At 38.6% G+C, this 21046-nt stretch overlaps 1 protein-coding gene across 5 annotated transcripts in view; it reads right to left on the bottom strand.

Moving 5' to 3' along the window:
- SOHLH2 (spermatogenesis and oogenesis specific basic helix-loop-helix 2) overlaps positions 1–21046 on the bottom strand; it is a 41534-nt gene that overhangs the window by 13783 nt on the left and 6705 nt on the right. For all 5 annotated transcript variants that reach the window (XM_055542365.1, XM_055542360.1, XM_055542363.1 and 2 more), the window contains exons 2-4: positions 12864–13078; positions 3739–3800; positions 3553–3657 (exon numbers count right to left, since the gene is read on the bottom strand). In XM_055542365.1, the coding sequence (XP_055398340.1) occupies positions 3553–3657; positions 3739–3800; positions 12864–13078 (382 nt within the window). The remainder of the gene's footprint in view (positions 1–3552; positions 3658–3738; positions 3801–12863; positions 13079–21046) is intronic.

Below are 21046 nucleotides of genomic sequence, written 5' to 3'. Positions count from 1 at the left end.
AAAACAAGAAGAGACTACCCAAGGACCCTGGTCCAGAAGGATTACCATTTCTCTCCCAGGAAGAACTCACACTTGCAGTGGCTGGGAGCTGTTAGAATGTTACAAAACAGACTCACTCATCTTCCCTCCATAATGAAGAACATTTTAAAAAAATGAGAGGTGTACTGAATCTTGTATCATCTGGACTATGAGCTTATCCATCACGATCCCAAAAGTGTCTTCCAGGTCCATTTGAAGAAAAATATCTTAATTTAAATAGATTCCTGCTTGTAACCCAGGCTTTGAAAAACCATAAATAGTCACTGATCAACAATGATTCCAGGAGAATTTAATTTCAGAAATTGGAGTCTGCCCTTTTACAAGCCATATCAAAACTAATTTAATTATCTTAAGTGTTCAGATGCTGGCAATACACAAAATACAGTATAGATGAATTTAGAAATGTAAGGTCTCATTGAAGCACTGACACCAATTATCTGTATTCTGCTGCTGCTAAGTCGCTTCAGTCGTGTCCAACTCTGTGCGACCCCATAGAGGGCAGCCCACCAGGCTCCGCCGTTCCTGGGATTCTCCAGGCAAGAACACTGGAGTGGGTTGCCGTTTCCTTCTCCAATGCATGCAAGTGAAAAGTGAAAGGGAAGTCACTCAGTCATGTCCAACTCTTAGCGACCCCATGGACTGCAACCCACCAGGCTCCTCCGTCCATGGGATTTTCCAGGCAAGAGTGTATAAAAATCTAAAAAAAAAAAACAAAAAAACAAAAAACAAAAACAAAAAGGAAGTAACACACAATAAAAATCTAAAACAGAAAGGATAACCACTCTATTAACTTAAAGAAGTAAAATAATGTATATACAAGTGTTTACCAAAGCACAAGACTCAAGGTTAACGGTTTTTACATAATCATACAATGACAAAGCATGAATAAGTCCATTTAAATGACTAGGGAATGATGATACCAGCTACTAAAACAAACGACAAACAAAAAAAATACCCTGTGCTTAACTACAACATTGCATTTGTCCTTATGCAACACATTTTAAACCTTTGAAGACAAACTTTCTCCACAGGTAGAGAACATATGTTTCCCTTTATTTTATTCACACTGTTTTCTTAAGCTCTGTTCAGTTTACTTCAGTGGTATCTGACTCTTGGCGAGCCCATGGACTGCAGCACGCCAGGCTTCCCTGTCCATTACCAACTCCCAGACCTTGCTTAAACTCATGTCCATTGAGTCAGTGATGCCATCCAACCATTTCATCCTCTGTCATTCCCTTCTGCTCCTGCCTTCAATCTTTCTCAGCATCAGGGTCTTTTCTAGTGAGTCAGTTCTTCACATCAGGTAGCCAAAGTACTGGAGCTTCAGGTTCATCATCAGTCCTTCCAATGAATACTCAGGACTGATTCCCTTTAGGATTGACTAGTTGGATCTCCTTGCAGTCCAAGGGCCTCTCAAGAGTCTTCTCCAACACCACCATTTAAAACCATCAGTTCTTCAGTGCTGAGCCTTTTTTATGGTCTAACTCTCATATCCATATATGATTACTGGAAAAACCATAGCTTTGACCAGATGGACCTTTGTTGGCAAAGTAATGTCTCTGCTTTTCAATATGTTATCTAGGGTTGGTCATAGCTTTTCTTCCAAGGAGCAAGTGTCTTAATTTCATGGCTGCAGTCACTATCTGCAGTGATTTTGGAGCCCCCAAAAATAAAGGCTCTGTTTCCATTGCTTCTCCATCTATCTGCCATAAAGTGATGGCACCAGATGCCATGGTCTTCGTTTTTTGAATGTTGAGTTTTAAGCCAACTTTTTCACTCTCCTCTCTCACTTTCATCAAGAGGCTCTTTAGTTCTTTGCTTTCTGCCCTAAGAGTGGTGTCACCTGCATATCTGAGATTATTGATATTTCTCCCGGCAATCTTGATTCCAGCTTGTGCTTCATCCAGCCCAACATTTCTCATAATGTACTCTACATAGAAGTTAAATGAGCAGGGTGACAATATACAGCCTTGATGTACTCCTTTCCCAATTTGGAACCAGTCTGTTGTTCCCTGTCCAGTTCTAACTGTTGCTTCTTGACCTGCATACAGATTTCTCAGAAGGCAGGTCAGGTGGTCGGGTATTCCCATCTCTTGAAGAATTTTCCACAGTTTGTTGTGATCCACACAGTCGAAGGTTTTGGTGTAGTCAATGAAGCAGAAGTAGATGTTTTTCTGGAATTGTCTTGCTTTTTCTTTGATCCAACAGATGCTGGCAATTTGATCTCTGGTTCCTCTGCCTTTTCTAAAACCAGCTTGAACATCTGGAAGTTCTTGGTTCACATACTATTGAAGCCTGACTTGGGGAATTTTGAGCATTACTTTGCTAGTGTGTGAGATGAGGGCAATTGTGTGGTAGTTTGAATATTTTTTGGCATTGCCCTTCTTTGGGACTGGAATGAAAACTGACCTTTTCCTATCCTGTGGCCACTGCTGAGTTTTCCAAATTTGCTGTCATATTGAGTGCAGCACTTTCACAGCATCATCTTTTAGGATATAATATAGCTCAGCTGGAATTTTATCACCTCCACTAGCTTTGTTCATAGTGATGCTTCCTAAGGCCCACTTGACTTTGCATTCCAGGATGTCTGGCTCTAGGTGAGTGAGCACACCATTGTGGTTATCTGGGTCATGAAGGTCTTTTTTGTATAGTTTTCTGTGTATTCTTGCCATTTCTTCTTAACATCTTCTGCTTCTGTTAAGTCCACACCATTTCTGTCCTTTACTGAGTCCATCTTTGCATGAAATGTTCCCTTGTCATCTCTAATTTTCTTGAAGAGATCTCTAGTCTTTCCCATTCTATTGTTTTCCTCTATTTCTTCGCATTGATCACTTAGGAAGGCTTTCTTATCTCTCCTTGATATTCTTTGGAACTCTGCATTCAGATGGGTGTATCTTTCCTTTTCTCCTTTGCCTTTCACTTCTCTTCTTTTTTCAGCTATTTGTAAGGCCTCCTCAGACAACCATTTTGCCTTTTTGCATTTCTTTTTCTTAGGGATGATCTTGATCACTGCCTCCTGTACAATGTTACCAACCTCCATCTATAGTTCTTCAGGCACTCTGTTTATCAGATCTAATCCCTTGAATCTATTTGTCACTTCCACTGTATAATTGTAAGGGATTTGATTTGGATCATACCTGAATGGTCTAGTAGTTTTCCCTACTTTCTTCAATTTAAGTCTGAACTTTGCAATAAGAGTTCATGATCTGAGCCACAGTCAGCTCCTGGTCTTATTTTTGCTGACTGTATAGAGCTTCTTCATCTTCAGCTGCAAAGGATATAATCAATTTGATTTTGGTATTTACCATCTGTGATACCCATGTGTAGTGTTGTCTCTTGTGTGTGTTTTCTTCAGACTATGATAAACAAGGATTATATGTCCTTATACTATAGAGAATGCAGTTAATCTTCAACATATAAAAGGCATCAGTGGAAAACCAAATGTATAAAAACAGTTCTCACAGAATTTTAATTACAATTTTTCAAACCTTTGGAAACTTGTTTTGCACTCACCAGTATGTGAGAAATATGTTTTCCAGTATTTCAACACAACACTCATTTTTTCCATTGTCAGGGGTTCAGTTAAAGCAATATCAGCTCGGTGCTCTGAAATACAACCTGAGAATCTTTGTATTAAATATTGACCTTATGATTTCTACTTGGAGAAAAAAACAAATAATATACCCAACAGGCACATACCTTTAAAATTCTCAGGGATTATAAAAACAAACAGCAAATGTGTATTTTTTTCCTCACCAAATCTGAAAGGGAAAAAAGAAGTTTAAAATAAAGCAAAATCAACATTAAAAAACTTGGGATTCATACATTTAGCTTATTAGGAAGTAACTACACTAGGGTGATTTTATTTCATTAGAATTTAAAATGGTGATGTTAATATGGAAATTTACTGACAGCAGCATCTTAAATCAGTGAGGGAAAAGACTGCTGTTGTTCAGTTGCAAAGTCATTTCTGACTCTTTGCTACCCCATGGGCTGTAGCTCGCCAAGCTCCTCTGCCCATGGGATCTTCTAGGCAAGAATACTAGAGTGGGTTGCCATTTTCTTCTCCAAGGGATCTCTCTGACCCAGGGATCAAACCCGAGTCTCCTGCATCTCCTGTACTGCAGATAGATTGTTACCCCTCAGCCACCAGGGAAGCCCTAGGGATAAGAAGGATTTTTTTTTTCAATTTACAAGAGAAGATGTTGCATTTTGATTTCACGCAATTGTACAAAGAGGGTTCTGCAGTGTGTGGCTGAGGTGGGCAGTACAGTTACAGATTATTTGAAAAATACAAAGGAAGGGGATATTCTGAAACTCATGCTTGCTCTGTTTAAAGTTTTATATATAATAGATGCTTTAGCTTCTCTGTTTCCTTTTAATGGGCAAGAAAATCCAAATTCTGAGTCATAGGCAAAATGACTCTGAGCAGGAGTTCACTCTGTTAATAAGAATAGTCTTTTTACAGTTCATTTCTATAGCAACCACTAATGCCAGGCTGTTTAAAACTGGGCAAGGGGTAAGTGAGAGAGAGGTGACTTTTTAAAAATAAACCTTTAACTTTAGAATAATTTTACATTTACAGAAAAAAATATGAAAACAGTAGATTTTCCATATACCCCAAACCCAATTTCCCATACTGCAAACACCTTACATTAGTTTAGCAAATTTCTTACAATTAACGAGCCAACATCGATACATTATTATTAATTTAAGCTCATTCTTTATTCCAATTTCCTTAGTTTTTCCTAATGTACTTATTTTTCCTGTGCCAGGACCCCATCCAGGATCCTGCACTACATTTAGTGATTAGGCTACTTAGGCTCCTCTGCACTGTGACATTTTTGCTGACTTTTGTTTTTGATGATCTGGATAGTTTTGGGAATATGGCTCAGGTATTTGAAAATACCACTCATGTATTAGGTAGAATGTATGATGGACCACTTTTATTCTCACTTAAAAAAAAAAAAAAGAGCCAAAACCGTATCCAGATTCTTGATCTAACTATAGGTTTACAAGACATTTAAAAAAAAAAGAGGAATATTTTTTAAGATGCTATGGGGATGAAATCGGAATGTGGGAAATTTATAAGCCAAATGGCCCCTTTATAAAAACACAAAAAGAGAAGATAAAAAGAAAAAAATCAAAAGGAAAGGAAAATTGAATCTTCATTTGTATAAAACTCACAGTTTAAAAAAGAAATCATAAGATAAACAAGAGAAATTTGAACAACAACTGGATTTTTGACAATACTAAGGAACTGTTATTAACTTTTTAGGTGTGATTATTGGTATTGCTTTTTAAAGATCCCTTATCTTAGACAGGTACTTATTCAAGTTCTTATGGATAAAAGGAAATGATGTCTTAGATTTGCTTTAAAAGTATCCACCTTGACTTTATTTTTTTTTATTTTATTTTATTTTTAAACTTTACATAATTGTATTAGTTTTGTCAAATATCAAAATGAATCCGCCACAGGTATACATGTGTTCCCCATCCTGAACCCTCCTCCCTCCTCTCTCCCCATACCATCCCTCTGGGTCGTCCCAGTGCACTAGCCCCAAGCATCCAGTATCGTGCATCGAACCTGGACTAGCCACCTTGACTTTAAAATAACCTACCAGTGAGCAGGGATGGGAGGCTGGAAAAGGAGGTGTAGGAGAGGGTAGGTATGAAACAAGATTGGCTGCATATTGATAACTATTAATATTATGGGCACTTGGAAGTTCATTGTACTATACACTTGAAGATTTCCAACATGATTTTTTTTTGAATTGTGGCATTATTGTTAACTCTACTTAGGAATTCAGTAAGGTGGAATTCTGATACTTTGGTGGATACTGAGTATTGGCATTAGCTAAAAGAAAATGATTTTCCAAGGAGAATAATACTGTGAACCTGACTTTAAAGAGAACAGCTAAAACTGTTGAAGACAAACTATTCTTAAATATGTAAAACATCATTTATTAGTATATGGTCATATATATGGTTATTATTTACTCCTTAAAACAAGACCTGGAAGAACCCCCACTGAATAATATTTGGTCATCTTATATCTGCATTTGAAAGTAAACATACTCTATTCTACATTCCAAATTACATTACACACAGTATATAGATCTGAGCCATACATACTGAGAGCCTACTGTGTGCTAGATTCTGTGCTGACTCTGGGGGATACCATGAACAGACAGAAAGACCAGTCCCTGTCCTTGGGGAGTCAACACTTTTTTGCGGAGGACAGACACTGAGCAAATGCCTGTAGTTGAGTAATTTAGTGGCAACTCTGTGCCCAGTGCTGCAAAGGAAAGCCGTGGGGTCTGAGGGGAGCATGGCCTGGGCACCAACCTGCTCTGCAGCTTCAGGCAGAGGTACCCCAACTGGCTAGGAGGAACCACATGAAAGGCAGGGGCTGCGGGAGGGTGGGAAGCAGACAAGCAGCAAAGTGCATTCTGGAAAGGGAACAGCAGATGTACAGGCCTGGGAGTGCAACAAGCAAGTGAATTTCAGAAAGTAAAAGAAGTCCAGGATGGCTCTAGTACAGAGCTTCTGAAAGACAAACACTTAAGACAAGACTAGACATGGAGGCAGGGCTGGAGTCTGATTATAGTAGGCCTTTTAGGCCAAGTTAAAGATGCAGTATTTCATTAAAATGAGCAAAAAATAAAATAAGATGGACAATGGAAACTGTTAAGCTTGGGAGTAACATGATTATCTTTGCATTTCTGGGAGACCACTCTACCTACAACGGGGTGAACTGACAGAAGGTGGCACAGAATACATCTGAGAGACCACAGTGTAAGCTATCCAGGCAAGAGTTGATAGAGAAAAAATTATTGAGACACACTAAGAACTTTCTTTAAATGATTCAGAATATTTACTAAGTCAATTATGTCAAACAAGTAGGATATTGCTAAAACGTGACAATCACTAGACAGATCTATTCAGGGTTGATTCTTTGCTATGAATTCTGAAAGAGAATGTGGGCTGAAAGAGAAGAGAGGAAAGAAAGGAAAGAAGAGAGGAAACCTCATATGGTTTCTATGAGGGAAATGAAAAGCTCAGGAAGTTGTTCTACTATCAAAATAGGCAAGTGTGGGAGGGATGGTAGAATTTGACCACAGACTGACATAACACTAAGAAAGGCCCATTAGCACACGGTGTGCTGTGGACAGCGGGGAGCGGTGTGGATGGCAGGGAGCGGTGTGGAGAGTGGGGGTAAGGAGGAGAGAATAACCCCTGCCATGATGTAAGCTTTTCATATCTATTTTGTAAGTGATGAAAAAGTGTAGAGTATACCAGGGGTATAGATAACAGGATGAGGTGGGAGGCACAAACGGACTGAACAGATAGAAACTTAGTGGGTAGTTTAGTCCAACTTTTGAAATAAAAAGTACTTTCCAGATTCATGAAAAAATACATCAAAGTAAGTTAAAATATTCTAGAATTAGAGAAGTTTTAAAAAACAGATTCTCTCCTTTTAGAAATAATCCTGTTTCTACTTTTCAACTGATTTTACTGACCAGAAAACAGGTCAGATTTGGATATATGGATTTTTATACCCTGATGAATTTCAAGCTTTACAGATGGAGTTGGAATTCCTGGATTTGTGTCAACAGAACAGAATCAATTACCAACCCAAACACTTCCCCTGCCGGTGGAGCCCTAATTGTACAGGAACCCCAGCAATCAACAGAGTTCCCAGAATCCAACACTCTGGTCCACAGATCAGCTTCTCAATCACATTCTGTACAAATCAATAAGCTGAAAGAGTTTCTAGTATCCAGGGTCACCAAAAAAGGTCCTCTTTCCACTAAATGAATGTTCCTTAATGCAAAACTAGGCAACACCAAAATACAACAAAAATCTCCTTCCACCTCAACTGATACCACTTCTTTCACTTACCAAAGCCAAATTGCAGGTCCTGAGACCTTATGAACACTTTCTCAGTTGGGGTCTCCTGAGATTTTAAAAATCTGCAGCTTGCTGGGGGATAATTTATTTCCCCTTGTTTCACCACATACACTGCTTAAATGACATGATGGTTCCTCCATACACAAGACTGGGTATTGATGTTCTAGTGTCCACCCCCACATGTCCATCTCCAGCAACCTCTGGAACTGGAGGCTGCTATAAGCTCACACTGAAGCAGTGCCCACCCCAGCCTGGTCCCCATCCCCAAGTCCAATCCCTGGTAGCTGGAACAAAAAAATAAAAAGATCATACAAAGGTGTTTTGAGCTGAGTTGTACACTCTGATGACCAAAGAACCTCAGGAAAGCCCAGCTGGCCTCTGAAATCTATCATCTAACAGGAAAACCAAAAGGTTCCTGTAAGTCCATATGAAGCCAGGGGACATTTTAAAATGCACTTCCTTTATAGCACAAGGATTTCAAAAGACAAAAGCCAGTGTCATTTTTGAGAAGCAACCTCCCTGAGTACTGTTTCCATTATGCTGCCTGTGGGCCCAATGCAATCAAATTAACCTGGCATGGTCTAGTTTGGTCTTTGTAACAAGTAATATCCTTTATTAATTAATTAAAACAACAACCATTTTCAGTGAGAAAATTAAGAGTTTTTCTATAAATATGAAAACTGTGAGTTTACTTGCTACTAATAAGGCTCCTGCAATAAAATGCAATGATTTCTTCCAGTCAATAGTGAAGGCTGCTGTGCCCTGCTCACAGTGCGCTTTTTGTCAGAAGAATTTCTGCTGCAACCCTAAGTCAGGTTCACCAGATTATGTGATGCTAGAAACAATAAACATCTAGAATGTTCCTCAGTTCTTATAGAATAATGCTTTTAGAAAAACTACTGTGTTTACTGTCAAGAATTCAGGTCATGCAGACTGGCTAATGGGATTTTCTGAGCAGCACTGTCAAGTCAAGGATGTCCTGAAATTTGGGAACATAACAGGACAACCTATGGGTCATGAGACTGGGTTTCCTTAATGAAGTAATAAGTTAACTGATCAGACAACTGGATCTATATGGGAAAAAATGAAATCAGAATCAAAGTTGATTTGTTGACTGAGCAGATGGAAGCACATTTTGTGTTCCCTCTCCATTGCTGTACTGCTCTGAGCTCATGAGAATCACGAGTTTGAAGGACCTCAGAGAAAGTTTGTGGACTGGAAAATCACAATGCCAAACAGGATGCAAGCACAGTGGATGAGTCTGCAACATACTCTGATGTTCTGTCCTGGCCTTTGTAAGATGGAGTGTCTGGATGCATCTGAATTACCAAGTATCTGCCTTTTGAATTTGGCTCAGTTTTGAGAACTGACCTGCGCCAAGGGTCAAACATTCCTGAAATTCTGGAACCAAGAATATGAATCTTGAGATCTTAAAATACTTGACCACTGGGTGGTATCTGAGTTCATCTGGCTCAGTAAGAATGTATTCATGAAATGACATCAAGATCAAAAAGAATACTTAAAGAGCCTCTTAATGAAAGAGGAGAGTGAAAAAGTTGACTTAAAACTCAACATTCAGAAAACTAAGATTGTGGCATCCAGTCCTATCACTTCATGGTAAATAGATGGGGAAACAGTGAAAACAGTGACAGACTTTATTTTGGGGGGACTCCAAAGTCACTGCAGATGGTGACTGCAGCCATGAAAGTAAACGACGCTTGCTCCTTGGAAGAAAAGCTATGACCAACCTAGACAGAATATTAAAAAGCAGAGACATTACTTTGCCAACAAAGGTCCGTCTAGCCAAAGCTATGGTTTTTCCAGTAGACATGTACAGATGTGAGAGGTGGACTATAAAGAAAGCTGAGTGTGGTGTTGGAGAAGACTCTTGAGAGTCCCTTGGACTGCAAGGAGATCCAACCAGTCCATCCTAAATAAGTCCTGAATATTCACTGGAAGGACTGATGCTAAAGCTGAAGCTCTCATACTCTGGCCACCTGATGTGAAGAGCTGACTCATTGGAAAAGACCCCAATGCTGGGAAAGATTGAAGGCAGGAGGAGAAGGGGATGACAGAGGATGAGATGGTTGAATGGCATCACCGACTCAATGAACGTGAGTTTGAGCAAGCTCCAGGAGTTGGTGATGGACAGGGAAGACTGGCGTGCTGCAGTCCATGGGGTTGCAAAGAGTCAGACATGACTGACTGAACTGAACTCAACTAGAAATGTCAATCTATGATCGAGACGTGCCATCATTCTTGAGGATGTCAGGGTATAAAGTACTATTATTTTTATGAATATTTAAAGCTGTTTCATGATTAGTCCCAGGCCAAAATCACAGTTCTTCTGTAAGAATAAATTTAAAAATCTTTTTAATGAGCTGGCTTGCATTTTATCCTAAAAGAAGTTTATATAGCTAACAGAGTACATTCATTCTTATTCTCAATAGAAATTGATATGTATTATAGATATACATACATTTGTGATCATGTGCCCTGACACTGAAAATAAACATGGACCAGTTTCATGCTATAGTTAAGTTCTTTACTTACTGGCAGGGCACGTACGTTCCCAAAGAGAGAAGAGTAAGGTAAATACTTCTATATTTTCCTGAACCTTTCCAGGTTTTGAGATATAACAGAACAACAACAAAGCTCTAAGGGGAAAAATCCAAAATACAGCATATAAAAGCTAAGCTGAAACCCTTTATCTTGGCTTAGTCATTTAATGTTAACCCAAAACTCATAAGATAAAGTGTTCTAGGAAAGATAAAGATTTAATGCCTTATAAATGGGGCAAGTTGTTCATGAGACTCATTATCCTAAGAAAATGTATAGCCTCAAAATATAAACATGGTCCATAAGGGTATAAATAAGTCATAAAGTCATAACAGTTCTGAGGACAAGAAAGGGAATTTCAGAGACATTTCCAGCTGCTGAGGTCAGTATCAGGAAACACAAAGCATCCATAAAGAAGGCTTTGTTCATTTTTCAAAGAGGAACACAAAAGTTAGGACTCATGGTCCTTCTGAGGTATGCTCACCCACCCATACCTAGAGCAAAGTACGGAATACCTAGTATTAGTCAATACCTAAACTGAATATTGAGAATAACATAATGAGACTAAAAAAAAAAAAAAAGAGAGAGAGAGAGAAAACCAAATTCAAGTGTACTCAACAAATTATCTTTTTTCTTCCTTTTCAAAAAAATGATTTTACAGCAAAATAACCGAACTATCATATACATGTCTGTATATATAGTTCCTTTATCTGCCTTCTTCTCTCTGCTAACACATCTTAAGCTATGCTATTCAGAGCAGAGAAAGAATCCACAGAGGGAAGGATCACACAGAGGCTCTCTCCTCTGTCCCTGAAGCTTTTAACAACCGTGACTAGACGTAAAGCCTGTTCTTCAACATAACTTTAATCTTATCCTGTTCAAAATGTAGCCTCAATCATGTGCATACATGAGGCCTTTACCACCTTTGGAGGAGCATGGCTAGACTCTGACCCCTGGAATGAAGCAAGGTCAGCCATCCAGCTGATCCACTGCTCTTCCAGAATGATATGTTTAGTTTAGAGTCAGTTTGGTATTTATGGGATCTCAGAGATGTAAACAGCCAGATCATTACAGACTTCTAGAAGAAAGAACATGAAGGGAAGAATAAAGAATTCTAGTCTGAGTTGTGTGAACACAAGCCATGTGATCTCATGAAAGTCACTTCAGCCTCAGGTTTCTAATCTGCTGAGTAGGAATGATGAAGCCCTGCCCTCATAAAGCTGTTGTAAATTCTTTAAAATGCTATATAAGTGAGATATTACTATGCACCTTCAATGAGAGGTACTCTATGTTTAGGAGACTTTTTGAAAAGATGTGTTAGTAAAATAGGCATATCTTCAGAAAGAAGATTGTACACACTATGTTTTGGAAGTGAAATCCTATTTGAGGTAATTTGCCTGGTTTGTTTAGTTCATATTCTGAGTAGAAAGCCAATGAAATTCATAAGACCAAAAGTTCCAAGAAACCCCAGGAGCAGGGTCTGTCTTCTGTTTTGTCTTTAACAAGTAACCAGTGGCTCTGGCTTTTTCCCAGTCCCATCTTTCTTTTCTCCTAATGTAATATTCTTGCCCCTTTTCATTCTGGGATTACAGTATTGCTCTGGACTTTCTTCTTTGGTCTAGAAAGACCTCCCCTATAATGATGAGTAGTCCCTAAACATGTATCAATATTATTTGCAATTACACTTCATCAAGTCTTCTCACAGAAGGGAAATACATTCAATCTCACCTAACCCTATTTAAAAACATCCTAAATGACTCAAAATCATATGTAATCAGGCAAGGAAGAACCTAACTCTTCACCTCTAGACTCCAGATCTCCAGAATAAAGTGGGTCAAACAGAAGGAGAACGTCTATGGACCTGCTGGATGAAACAAGAGTAATGGAATCGGTATTGACTTGGACTCAGTGGATACAGAGAGCCTCATGGCTCTTCCACATCAGGACATTTCTTGAAAGAGACACCTTCCGCCCACAGCCACCATGACCCAGAGTGGTCACCTGCTTAAGTATCTGCTATAACAATTAATGAACTCTGAAAAGATATGCCATGCTAATGACATCATTATTAAAAAGGAGTGCCTATCAAATTAAGGGAAGCATTATATACCAAATAAATTTCTATGACCAATTAATTCTTATACCCTCACCTATTACTTTTTAAGTTAAAATGACAATTCTTATAATAGTATGCCAAACTGGTAGTGAAAACAAAGACATATATAGAGATTTTGCCCTTGAAAACATCTCTCACCTTAAAAATTAAAGTAGAATAGTATCATCTTCTAAGGATTTTTATAGAAGCAAGTTTTAATAAAAACTATTCTAAAGATATAGAGTCAAGATTTTACCTAATTAATTTGATCACTTCCAGCTCCTCAGCAGTTGGTGGAGAAGTCAGCTTCAGGAAAACCATGTCAAATGTGCAGTCATCCACAAGTGCTGCTGCCTTCTTCACATCACTAATGATGATGGTGACTTGTGCTATATTTGAAAATAATTTCTGTACAGTATCAGCCAGGTACTGAACTCTGACATCGCCCACTAATAAGAGGTCTATATTTGCCTGAAAGAGAAGGAAAAAAGCAGACACACCATGTCTAGGCATAGAGAACAAGTCATCATGTATGAGAAAATAAACAAAGGTTACAAACAGCCAATGACTGACTATTCAGCTGGACTGAATGGCCAACTATAAGCATACATCAAGGGCAGGAGCTATTCATCTCATGTCCTTAGAACCTAGGTATTGAACAGATTTGAAAGTCATGCTATTTTTAAAAGTTTTGCTTGCAAATATGTGGTTGTCCTATAGGTCTCTTTCTCATCCTATTAACAACAGATAAGATTCTTTTGGTCCAGTTCTCCAATTGTCCATCTGCTGGAAAACCTGTTTATTAATGACAGAACCAAGCTGGTGCCTCTCCCACATGATTTATGTGTGTGTATGCACACACACACACACACACACACATATATGTATATACATGTATATATGTACAAAATGTGCTTTTATTTAACAGAGTGATTACAATGTACAAGTTTCATATTTGAGAAAGAACTCGCCACAAAATTTGTACTCGAAGATGTTGAATGTCCTGGATGAAAGCATTTATTAGGTGCTTAGCAATTTTAATGTGGAGAGTGGAGAGTGAAAAAGTTGGCTTAAAGCTCAACATTCAGAAAATGAAGATCATGGCATCTGGGACCATCACTTTATGGGAAATAGATGGGGAAACAGTGGAAACAGTGTCAGACTTTATTTTTTGGGGCTCCAAAATCACTGCAGATGGTGACTGCAGCCATGAAATTAAAAGACGCTTACTCCTTGGAAGGAAAGTTATGACCAACCTAGACAGCATATTGAAAAGCAGAGACATTACTTTGCCAACAAAGGTCCGTCGAGTCAAGGCTATGGTTTTTCCAGTGGTCATGTATGGATGTGAGAGTTGGACTGTGAAGAGGCTGAGCGCTGAAGAATTGATGCTTTTGAACTGTGGTGTTGGAGAAGACTCTTGAGAGTCCCTTGGACTGCAAGGAGATCCAACCAGTCCATTCTGAAGGAGATCAGCCCTGGGATTTCTTTGGAAGGAATGATGCTAAAGCTGAAACTCCAGTACTTTGGCCACCTCATGCGAAGAGTTGACTCATTGGAAAAGATTCTGATGCTGGGAGGGATTGGGGGCAGGAGGAGAAGGGGATGATAGAGGATGAGACGGCTGGATGGCATCACTGACTTGATGGGCATGAGTCTCAGTGAACTCCGGGAGTTGGTGATGGACAGGGCGGCCTGGCGTGCTGCGATTCACAGGGTCGCAAAGAGTTGGACACAACTGAGTGACTGAACTGAACTGAACTGAACTAGCAATTTTAAAGTTTGTTTCTCTCTTAATACTACTTTCTTGCTTGTTCATACAAGTTTATATGCTTATTTTAAATGATTACTATTTAGAGTACGTCTAAATAAAAGGCATTAGTAGAAAACAAAATGTTTTTAGATAGAAAATTAATAATACTTCATCAAAGGCTCCAGAAAGATAGTTTAGTAAATAGCATGGCCTTTGCAGTCTTGCTGTTGAGAAAATATGATTTTTTTTCATTTAAAATATTTTAATTGGAATGTATCATTGATTTTTATGAAACACACATTTCAAAGAACAGAGAAAGATTTAAATCTCCCAATTCTAAGAAATACTCAAACCAAATCCTTTCTTTGAATGGAATATACATGCTATTCAAATTCCAAGATTAGGAATAAAAAATGTTCTTTATTTTCATTTGGGGATATTTTCAAGCACATTTAGTTAGAAAAAATAGAATTTCCATATTCACCTTTCATTTCCGTGCTTTATTCTATACAGACATTAAATACAACCCAGTTAAAATGTCAAAGAACAGCATTAATGAATAAGCTAAGCTTCTCTTAATAGGTTCAAATGCCATATATATGTATTATATAAGTATATATGTATGTAAATTTTGGGGGACTTCATTCTGATGCATTGATCTATTTGTCTATTCCTGGTTAATAGCACACTAATTACTAGCTCTTTATGTTTTATATTTGCTAGAGCATATGGTTCCCTCTTTACTATTTTTCTATTTGGTCCTTAGATATTTTCTCACAATGGTTCTTCCTACAGAATTTTATCATCAGCTTGTCAAGTTCCATAAGGAGTCTTGTTAAAATTTTGATTAAGGTTGGCATTTATTTTTAAGATTAATTAGGGACTATCATTATGTATTACATCTCCCTATTTAGGAAGTATGACTCAGAGAAATCTGGTCTTATGTTGTTCATTTTTCTTGTTGTTATTGCTCAGTGGCTAAGTCATGTCTGACTCTGCAACCCCAAGAACTGCAGCATGCCAAGATTTCCTGTCCTTCACCATCTCTCAGTTTGCTCAAACTCATGTTCATTGAGTCGGTGATGCCATCTAACCATCTCATCTTCTAGGACAGTATTCTCCTGGATTCAGTCTTTCCCAGCATCAGGGTCTTTTCCAATGAGTTGGTTCATCACATCAGGTGGTCAAAATATTGGAGCTTCAGTTTTCTAGTTACCTTCACATAGATTTTTCAAGTGTCTTCACACACTGATTCCTAGATTTTTCAAGATTTCAGAATCAATGTCAAAGAGATATATTTTCTCACTATACTTCCTGATTGATTATAGCTGACAGAGAGAAGCACTATCGATTTCTGTATAAGGAATTTGCTTCAAGTACTTTAAGGTACTCTCCATTTAGTTCCATTATTTTTTAGCTGATTCTTTGATTTCCTTGGTAGGTTATCACATAGTTTTTAAAAATGACATCTTTATCCCTGTCTCCAGAATTTATGTCTTTTACTCATTGATCTTAAAGCATGGCTAGGACATTCAAAGGGCTTTCCAGGAGGTGCTAGTGGTAAAGAACCTACCTGCCAATGCAGGAGACATAAAAGATGTGGGTTTGATCCCTGAGTTAGGAAGATCCCCTGGAGGGCACGGCAACCCACTCCAGTATTCTTGCCTGGAGAATCTCATGGACAGAGGAGCCAAGAGGGCTACAGTCCATAGGACTGCAAAGAGTTGGATACAACTGAAGCGACTTAACACTCACACACAGGACATTCAAAACAACAGTAAATAGCAGGAGTAAATTGAGCATGCTTGTCTTGTTCCTGACTTTCTATAACAGGAATATTTCAAATGTTTTTACCACTACTGAAGGTCAATACCCTTAACCAAGTTAAATAGTTCTCTATTTGGAGGCTAAGAATTTTAAATCAGAAATGGGTGTTAAAATTTATCAACAGCTTTTTCAGTATCAACATGATTGTATTTTTTTCTCCTGTCATCCATTAGTGAATTACATTAATAGATTTCCTAATGTCAAGTCATCATTGAATTACTGGAATAAACCTATGCTTAATGCAAACAGATTCAATTCCTTTATTTTAGATTTTTGCATCTATGTTCATAAGTAAAACTGGATATAATTTTGTTTTATGGTACTGACTTATCTGGCTTGGGTATCAAGGTTATGCCAGCCTTGAAGAAATAGAAAGCTTAAAAACTATTCCATGGTCTTGAATATTTTATAAAAGAAGAAATTATCAGCTTCTTGAAGTTTGGGTAAAACCTGTCGGTGAAATCTCGGCTTGAAGTTACTTTATAAAGTTAAGTTTTAGACTGCCTTTTTTGTTCTTTACTGCTTACTAGTAAAATAAGTGTTAAACACCTATATAATGACGTTATTGTCAAGTGGTTAGTGGTTTTTTTCTTAATTTTGGGGGCTATTGACTCATTTCTTGTTTCAGTGCATTGTCATCAGTGGATGTACCCAACATGACTTCTACTTTTTAGAACTGGTTGGTATTTTCTCTGTGACTTATTATACGATGTTTGATATTACATGGATACTTGAAAAAAACTGCATATTTCTGTTGGGCATATAGTCTTTACATACCTTTCAGATTAAACTTGTTCATTGCTGTCTCACTTACTTTAGGTCTACTTGATTTTTCAGTTTATGAAGCAGATGTATAAATTGTCCCTCTCTAAATATGGTTTGTCAATTCATCGATTTCTCTAACTACAGACTTTGCCAACACAGGTCCATCTAGTCAAGGCTATGGTTTTTCCAGTGGTCATGTATGGATGTGAGAGTTGGACTGTGAAGAAAGCTGAGGACCGAAGAATTGATGCTTTTGAACTGTGGTGTTGGAGAAGACTCTTGAGAGTCCCTTGCACTGCAAGAAGGTCCAGCCAGTCCATTCTGAAGGAGATCAGTCCTGGGTGTTCTTTGGAAGGAATGATGCTGAAGCTGAAACTCCAGTACTTTGGCCATCTCATGTGAAGAGCTGACTCATTGGAAAAGAGTCTGATGCTGGGAGGGATTGGGGGCAGGAGGAAAAGGGGATGACAGAGGATGAGATGGCTGGATGGCATCACCGACTCGATGGACGTGAGTTTGAGTGAACTCCAGGAGATGGTGATGGACAGGGAGGCCTGGCGTGCTGCAATTCATGGAGTTGCAAAGAGTCGGACACTACTGAGCGACTGAACTGAACTGAGACTCTGTGTATAACTATGGACTCTGTGTGTAACTATGGATTAGGTACATAAAGGTTCCTAATAATTCCATATATTCATACAAATATATAACTGTAATACTTAATATATACTATATAGTGATCTATGTTTATTCAGTATGTATTAACATATAAATATCATATATTACTAACCATATTGAGAATAAACTATATATAAAATATGTCTATTTTTTAATGCTTTTCATCTGAAATTTTATTTTTTTCTGATATTCAGGAGTTAGTTTTTTGCACCCCTTTATTTTGAGGCTTCCTTTATCATTTTGATTTTGTATGAATTTTGCAAGTAACATATATTTGAATTTTTGTTTTTTCCATCAGATTTCAGTTTTTTATATATAATTACTGTTTTTAATAAGTAATTACATTAATGGCACTAGTTAATGAACATTAAGGTAATCAATATAATGTAATTAATTACTAACATTAATTAATTGTGAAACATTCATAACTTAACATGAAATGGTCTTATTCCTTTCATTTGTTATCTCAGGTTTTCCATTCACTATAATTTTGTTTCTCTTTTCCCAAGCTTTCTGTTAGGCTGAGCAAATTTTCCTTTTCCCTCCTGTTGCTCCTACAATGTTAAGAGTTAAAACTCCTTATTTATGTTCTTTGGTGGCATTAGGGATCACAATTCAATGCTAGTTTTCTAATCAAAATACTCCAACAAGTTAGAATCTCTTTATCTCTGAACTCTGAAGATACTGAGTCATTGCCTTCTTGCATCCAGAGTTGCTGATGAAAAGAAAAGGCTGCCTTGTTTTTCTTTTAGTGCTTTTCTCTCATGCTGTGGACTCTGATCGTTTTCTAGGATGTGTCTGGGTATGGGCCTTACTCAGCTCACTTGGCACTCAATGGATCTTCAGCTCTAGAAAGTTCCTTCTATTATTTCTTTGGTCATTTCCTCCTGTTGTCACTGTCCTTAGGAACAGTCTGTTAGATGCTGGGCATCCTAAATTGATCCTTCATGTCTCAACTTCTGAGAGACTTAAGTTTATTGTTCATATTACTAGCTCAAGCTTTGCTGCTGCTGCTAAGTCACTTCAGTCATGTCCGACTCTGTACGACCCCATAGACGGCAGCCCACCAGGCTCCCCCATCCTTGGGATTCTCCAGGCAAGAACGCTGGAGTGGGTTGCCATTTCCTTCTCCAATGCATGAAAGTGAAAAGTGAGAGTGAAGTTGCTCAGTCGTGTCTGACTCTTAGCGACGCCATGGACTGCAGCCTACTAGGCTCCTCCATCCATGGGATTTTCCAGGCAAGAGTACTGGAGTGGGGTGCCAAGTCCTATTCTAAAGATTTTTACAATTTCAGTTAATTTAATGTGAATTGCTCATTTCTAATATTTTTTTCCTTTGATAATTGATCATAGTCTGCAATTTTTAGGATATGATATCCCCTCTAAAGATACAAATCAGAAATTTTTAAAGTTTTTCCTACCACGTTTATCACCTATCCCTGGAACAGTTGTCTGCCATTCTTGGTTATCCAAACATAAATATGAATCAAGGACTCAGTTGAAACAGTGTGAGCAGTTTTCCCTGAAGGTGGGGTGGTCTGCTTCCCCAGTTATTATTTCTTTTAAAGGAATAACCGACTGTGGGTTTGATGTGAGTGGGAGGGATGGTGGAAGAAAGGCTGGACAGCAACAAGACTAGGACTGGCTATTTGTCTAAATAAAGGTAGGCTTTACTCTAAAAACCAAGCATTTTGGTTTTTTTTTCCCCTCCAGGGTAGAGAGAGCTGACTTTCCTTCCACTCTTGTCAGCTGTAGACATCTGGAAACTACCAATACCAGGAGCCCAGGACTCAGATAGAGTTCATTTTCTTTAGAAAAAGCAGTGCCTGGGTTTGGCTCTTGGCTTGTAAGCCCTATGCTCTGGCTGTAATAGAAATGAAGGGGGAGTGTCCCGAGTAAAAACTCCAGAGCCCCAGTTGGCCCAGGGTTCTGCAGACGGCTAATTCTTTACCAGGGAAGCGCCCTTGGGCCCATTTCATGTTCCTTTCTGCGAACATTCTGCCTGGACTGTCACTAGAATTGTTTTACCTGGGCATTATTTCTCTTCTCCGTGTCTTTTAAGCTGTGGGGTTTTTTCTACTTTTGTTTTAGTGGCAGTTTGATTCCATCTGCTTTCTAAATTTCAAGCTTTCCTGCAGATTTTCTTTTTTAATGTTCAGATCTTCTTCAAATCAAGATCCCATTAAGGACTAAGCACTGCATTTGGTTGTTATTAATATATGTGTGAGCCACAGTCAGCTCCCAGTCTTGTCCTTGTTGACTATATAGAGCTTATCCATCTTTGACTGCAAAGAATATAATCAATCTGATTTTGGTATTGACTATCTGGTGATGTCCATGTGTAAAGTCTTTTCTTGTGTTGTTGGAAGAGGGTGTTTGCTATGACCAGTGAGTTCTCTTGGCAAAACTCTGTTAGCCTTTGCCCTGCTTCATTCTGTACTCTAAGGCCAAATTTGCCCATTACTCCAGATATTTCTTGACTTCCTACTTTTGCATTCCAGTATCCCACAATGAAAAGGACATCTTTTTTGGGTGTTAGTTTTAGAAGGTCTTGTAGGTCTTCAAGAACCGTCGAACTTCAGCTTATTCAGCATTATTACTGTGATATTGAATGGTTTGCCTTGGAAATGAACAGAGATCATTCTGTCATTTTTGAGATTGTATCCAAGTACTGTATTTTGGACTCTTGTTGACTATGAGGGCTACTCCATTTCTTCTAAGGGATTCTTGCCCACAGTAGTAGATATAATGGCCATCTGAGTTAAATTCATCCATTCCAGTCCATTTTAGTTTGCTGATTCCTAAAGTGTCAACGTTCACTCTTGCCATCTCCTGTTCGACCACTTTCAAGTAGCCTTGATTCAGGTATCTTACCTGCCCTGGTGGCTCAGAAGTTAAAGCATCTACCTACAATGCGGGAGAACCGGGTTCGATCCCTGGGTAGGGAAGATCCCTGGAGAAGGAAATGGCAACCCACTCCAGTATTCTTGCCTGGAAAATCGCATAGAGAGAGGAGCCTGATAGGTTACAGTCCATGGGGCCACAAAGAGTTGGACATGACTGAGCGACTTCACTTCACTTCATGTACCTTACATTCCAGGTTCCTATGCAATACTGTTCTTTACAGCATCGGACTTTACTTCCATCACCAGTCACATCCATAACTGGATGTTGTTTTTGCTTTGGTTCCATCTCTTCATTCTTTCTGGAGTTCTCCACTGATCTCCAATAGCATATTGGGCACCTACTGACCTGGGGACTTCATTTTTCAGTGTCATATCTTTTTGCCTTTCATACTGCTCACGGGGTTCTCAAGGCAAGAATACTGAAGTGGTTTGCCATTCCCTTCTCCAAATGGACTATGTTTTGTCAGAACTCTCCACCATGACCCATCCGTCTTGGGTGGCCCTACATGG

The sequence above is a fragment of the Bubalus kerabau genome, chromosome 12 (assembly GCF_029407905.1).
Source record: "Bubalus kerabau isolate K-KA32 ecotype Philippines breed swamp buffalo chromosome 12, PCC_UOA_SB_1v2, whole genome shotgun sequence".
NCBI lineage: Eukaryota > Metazoa > Chordata > Mammalia > Artiodactyla > Bovidae > Bubalus > Bubalus kerabau.
This window is presented reverse-complemented; position numbering and strand designations above follow the sequence as displayed.